The sequence below is a fragment of the Lathyrus oleraceus genome, chromosome 3 (assembly GCF_024323335.1).
Source record: "Lathyrus oleraceus cultivar Zhongwan6 chromosome 3, CAAS_Psat_ZW6_1.0, whole genome shotgun sequence".
Classification (NCBI taxonomy): domain Eukaryota; kingdom Viridiplantae; phylum Streptophyta; class Magnoliopsida; order Fabales; family Fabaceae; genus Lathyrus; species Lathyrus oleraceus.
This window is the reverse complement of record NC_066581.1, coordinates 266,794,406-266,800,215: the sequence shown is the minus strand read 5'-3', so window position 1 is coordinate 266,800,215 and position 5,810 is coordinate 266,794,406. Positions and strand designations below refer to the sequence as shown.

At 43.2% G+C, this 5,810-nt stretch overlaps 1 protein-coding gene across 1 annotated transcript; it reads left to right on the top strand.

Moving 5' to 3' along the window:
* The first annotated feature begins 1,050 nt into the window (after nt 1-1,050).
* On the top strand, nt 1,051-1,926 carry LOC127130768 (uncharacterized). Its single transcript, XM_051059733.1, has one exon. The coding sequence runs from the start codon at nt 1,051-1,053 to the stop codon at nt 1,924-1,926; it is 876 nt and encodes a 291-aa protein (XP_050915690.1).
* The last annotated feature ends 3,884 nt before the right edge of the window (nt 1,927-5,810 follow it).

Sequence of the window (5,810 nt, the reverse complement as noted above, 5' to 3'; positions counted from 1 at the left end):
TTTGCCAGATTGGCATGTTCGCTAGGTGAACAAAACCTTCGCTAGGCGAAGCCCACGCTTCACCCTTCGCTCCAACGAGCTTAGGAGGTTTTGCTACTGGAATTGCTCGCTGGGAGCTCGCTAATGGCTCGCCTAGCGAGTGAGTGCTGGCTGCGCTTTTGACCAAGTCTGGATGTGTTCGCTACACCCTTCGCTGGCTGCTCGCCTAGCGAGTGTGTTGATGTTTGCTACTGTAAAATACTGGAGCTCTTCGCTGGGTTCTCGCTGGGTGCTCGCCTAGCGAGCTCTTCGCCACAGCCCTCGCCTAGCGAGCAAGCTGATGAATGCATCCTTTCTTTGGTCCCTTTGCCAGCTTTCTTGTGGCTTCATTTTCTATTATTTCATGCCTAATTCCTGCACAATAACACACAAATCAAAGGTACCAAGATCGTTTATCATTGTATTGCAATTCATCTAAAACAAAGGTGGTTTCGCACACTTTAGCAAGGAAATGGAGTGAAAGATGCCCATATTTGATAGCTCAAATAAGCACTTTTGGGTATCTAACACAAAGCTCTTAAAGATTTTCATTTATTCAAAAGCAGAATTACAAGACCATTTACAGACACAATCATGGATACTTCAACAAGGAAAAGCACCTCTACTTTCCGATTCAAGAGTCCTGACATCATCTCATTGAAGGTCCTCAGCTCAAAGGTGACAACCCTCAAGGAAAACAACTTTAGAGCCAATTTCGGGAACATCATAGATCTTTTGATTGAGAAGGTTGATTATGGTGATATCACTATAATGGCCCAGTACTATGATGTCCCTTTAAGGTGTTTCACTTTCCCCGACTTCCAAATCTCTCCAACTCTAGAAGACCTCAAGAGGCTCCTCAACCGATCAATAAAAGAATACAACCCATTTCCCAAGATGGAAGAAGGTTTCTGTTTGACCGAGATCTCACTCGCCTTGGGTATCAACTCTAACATGTTAGTGGCCAACTGGGGCGTTAAAGGTTCAGTCAAGGGATTGACCCAAAAGTTCCTCGAAGCCCATGCCTAGGAAATGTTGAAGGAAGAAAGACCCAAATTCTACAGTGCAACCTTGGCACTTCTGATTCACGGAATTATTCACTTCCCAAATATGGACAAGTTTGTGGATCACTTGGCAGTTGAAGTCTTTCTAACAAAGAATCTGGTGCCTTTCCTACTTGTCGACCTCTATCATACCTTTAATACAAGGCATGAGAAGAAGGGAGGTGCTTTCCTCTGTTGTGCTCCTCTACTGCATCTATGGATGAGGGACTGCATGCCTCAATATGGGCTATTTACTCAAAGCAATCTGACATGGCCTCAGAAGTTTTCATCTCTCTCCGCCAGCTCAATTTTATGGTATAAGAGAGAATGGGGTATGAAAGACGTCATTGCAAGATGCAGAGGGTTCCCAAACATACCCTTAATCAGAATGCAAGGTTGCATCAACTACAACCCTGCCATACTCAAAAGACAATTGGGGTACTCCATATTTAGTCCTCCAGAGGAAAAAGACTTCATTCCATTCATCGTCAGTACCGTGGACCCGCTCGACTCAAATGTGAAGAAAATGCGGAAAGCTCGGCCAAACATAGTTCGTATTGATCAAGAATGGGGTAAGAAAAACATCCTAGCCAAGGAACCCTACTTTGTGTGGGTAAAAGAGAGGGCTAGGGTTGTTAAGATGCGATTTCTATTTGATCCTTCTTCATTCCCACTGATGCCTAAGCTCGAGCCTATCCTACAAGAGGACATGGACAAGCTTACCAACCAAATCAAGGAGCTTGAGTTGGAGAACACTCAATTACGAGTTCAACTCAATCGTGCAAAGGAATGTAATCACGTCTTGGAAGATAAGGGTAAGCAAGTTTGTGAAAATTTGAGGATAGCAAGAAGAGGCTCCCAATAGCCGAGGGACAGAGAGTTTGGGTTGGTGAAGCTCTACAAGGATCTAATTCTGAGTTATACTTCCGCAACGACAAGTTGGATCAAGCTCACTGAGTCATCAGGGACCTTGAGAATATTGTCGAGAGGTCAAATGCAATGAAGAAATAAGCGAGGGAAGACTACGAAGCCTAACTTCTCGAGTTGAGGACCACTCTCAAGGAGTGTAAGGACCTCATATCTAAGGAACAGCTAGAGAGGGAGCAGATTCATCGAAGCTTCTTGCGCGAGTAGTTCAACCTTGGACGAGCTTACGAGCAAATTAAGAACTTGAAGAGGGGGATCTATTACCAAGCCTGTGTGGAGTTGCAAAACAGTTGTAGACATTGGGAGGAGATTTTCCATGGAGTCAAAGCTGCCATTGCTCAAAGGGATCGAATCATCCATAATCTCCAAACCCTTTACAATGAGTGGAGGGACAAGTACGCCAATATAGAGGTACTGACTAACTATGTCCTTCAAGACTTCCCTGACAAGTTGAAGGAGGTTGATCTAATCATATTACCATATAATACCCCTGAGGGGGTCTACCACTTCATCAAATTCTGCAAGAAGACGATGGTCGAACTTATTACTGATATTAAGGCTCTCTGTAAGTCTCAAGGGGTCACTTTCAGGGTTGACATCTAGTTAGTTTATTTGTTTCCACTACTTGTACTTTGCAACTTCCATGTATTGTAACCTGTCTTTCCCTTCAAAGGATGAATAAAAGCTTTATATTTCTCTCTATGATCCTTTTTCTTTATCTTTGATTGTGAAAATAATTGTTAAGTAATTCTTGCAATGAATAAACATGATTGAATAAAAGAGCTTTGCATTAACATATAAAACAAAATTCATGCATCATTTGCATTTTTTCAAAACATAAAAACTCATTCATCCACCCTTTTTCTAACCAGAATCCTACTCCCAAAGCTAAATTTCCGGTACAATACCCGAAGACCCCAGCAAGCAGTCATGAAACAACTTCAATAGAACCAAGCTACACTCCAGGAAGAGGTATCCCAGGTACGGTCCTCGATGGGGAAACTGATGGAGACTATACAGGCAGTAGCAAAAGGCCAGGAGATCATGGCAAAGATGTAGGAGGAAATGAGCCAACGAGTTAATGCTGCAAATCCTCTCATTCCTCCTGTGGTTGAGAACCCGATTCCTCCTCCTCCTCATAAAGTTGACCCTCCAGTCCATATTGGTGCACCTGGAGGTGTTCCACATGCCAACCTTCATCCTCCAGTCGTTGAAATAGACGATCAACACGATGCATTCTTTAGCCCAAGGGCTGCCTCTCAGTATGACGCTTTCGATCCGGCGACCAATGAGATGGAGAAGAAGGTGAAGGCTATCAAGGAGAAGCTCAAGGCTATGGAGATTACAGACGGATTGGGTCTTGATGCGGAAGAAATGTGTCTGGTGTCAGGTGTTGTTATTCCAGCAAAGTTCAAAGTCCCAGACTTTGAAAAGTATAAGGGAAACAGTGACCCGAGGACTCACATTAGGGCGTACTTCCGAAAGATGGCCTCTTATTCTGGTGATGATCGGCTCTTAATGCATTTCTTCTAGGACTCCCTCAATGGGGCATCCTTAGACTGGTATATGCAGCTCAAGGACACTCATATTCACACTTGAAGGGAGATGGACGAGGCATTTCTTAATTACTATCAGTATAACACTGATATGGCTCCTAACCAATTGCAATTGCAAAATCTGACGCAGAGGATAGAGGAAACATTTAAGGAATATGCCTAGCGGTGGAGGGAGTTAGTTGTTAGGGTACAACCCCCATTATTGGAAAGAGAGCTAATATACATGTTTATGGGTAACCTACATAGCCTATATCTTGACCAGTGTCGCAGCTGTCATCCGAACTAGAAATCCAACTCATCAACAAGTAGCCAATGTAGCTCCCGTACTACAACAACAATAACAAACTCTTGTTATTCCCATTCAGTAACCACAACAATAACAACAATATCAACCACGTCAACAACAACAAAATCAACAATGTTATCAGCCTGAACAGTAACGTCAGCAACAACAATATCAACTACAACAAGAAAGATTAAGGAGACCTGAGAGAAGGTTTGACTCAGTATCAATGCCATATAGCCATATTTTTCCTTACCTTCTGAGAGGATCTCTTGTACAAATGAGAGAGTTAGGGCCCCCACCAGCGGTCCTTCCTCCTGTATACGATGCAAATGCCCGTTGTGAGTTCCATTTTGGTGCTCTCGGGCACTATATTGAAAATTGTAAAATGTTGAAATACAAAGTCTAGGACCTGATAGACTCCAAGGAAATTGCGTTCGCGCCTAACGGCCCGAACGTAAACAACAATCTTATGCGTCCCCATGATAAGACAAATATAAACATGGTGGAATTGGATAGCGGAAGGAAGGTAATAACCTTTGTCAATGATTTTAATACCCCACTTGTGGAAATCAAGGATGTTCTATTGACAAACGATGCATTCTTCATTTATGCTCAGTGTTCAAAGGACCCACAACAATGTGATGTTTTGAAGGCTTGTATTCAAACTCTCATGAACCAAGGAATATTGATAATTGATCAACCCTTCACTATCAAGGATGTATCAACCCTTAAGATTTCGTACGACGAAGTTCCTCCCTTGCAAATCCCATATAATCTTTCTCAAATGACTCTTTCAATGAACCCTATTACTCCAATAATTGTAACAGTTCTGACGCCATTTTTGTACAATGATACCATAGTAGTCCCCTGGATGTATGACACCCCGCCAAAAAGTACAAGCAGAACCAATCAAGACCAAGCATCTATTAATAAGTATCGCCGGAACTAGCAGCGTAACCAGAAGCGGCGAAATATTTTCATCGGCTCCACCCCAGATTGAGAATGGTGGTCTATCAGACCATGATAGGGGAAATCAAGTTGATAATTCCCAACCAAGGCAAGACCCTCTGACAACCAGTGAAGTGGACGAGTTCCTACATATCATCAAGAGAAGTGACTACCGGGTGGTTGAACAACTCAACCAGACACCCTCCAAAATTTCAATGTTATCTCTAATGATATGTTCAGAGGCCCACAGAGATGCTCTGACAAAGTTCTTAAAGGCTTCACATGTACCCCAAGAAATCTCGGTCTGCCAATTTGAAGGTGTGGTCAATAATATAGCCACCAGCTTGAGTTTGGGATTTAATGACACGGAGCTCCCCACTGAGGGAAGAAACCATAACAAGGCCCTCCACATCTCCATTGAGTGTCACAGTTTTATCCATAGTTTTGGAGGACATTGGTTCCTCCCTTAATATGATGCCTAAAGGCTCTTTGGCTAAGCTGACTATTGAAGGACTTGTCATGAAACCTAGTGAACTGGTGGTAAGAGCATTTGCCGAGTCGAGGAGGACCGAAATTGGTTAGATAGACCTGCCCATGAAGATTGGCCCCTGTGTCTTTTTCATCACCTTCTTTGTAATGGATATCCATCCAGGGTACAGTTGCCTACTCGGGAGACCTTGGATTCATTCTGTTGGAGTCGTCACTTCGACGCTCCACTAGAGGCTGAAATTTGCAGTAAACAACAAGCTGGTAGTGGTGGAAGGTGAAGAAGATTTTCTAGTAAGTTATCTAGAGTCATTCCGCTATATTGAAGGAGAGGGGGAGATAAAGGAAATCATGTTTCAATCTTCGAGGTATTCAACGTTGAAATGGTTTGCCCAACAAGTGATGAACCCAAGAAATACAAATTTCCAATGGCCTCTCTCCAGGATTCTCTAACTACCATATGGAATGGACACTCTTTAGGCTGGGGAAGGATGATAGAGCTTCTTGCCAACAAGGACCGTGCTGGTTTGGGATACAACTCCCAGA

What these genes read in the sequence shown, in the direction of transcription:
- LOC127130768 (XM_051059733.1), top strand. Translation starts at nt 1,051, where the DNA reads ATGTTGAAGGAAGAAAGACCCAAATTCTACAGTGCAACCTTGGCACTT.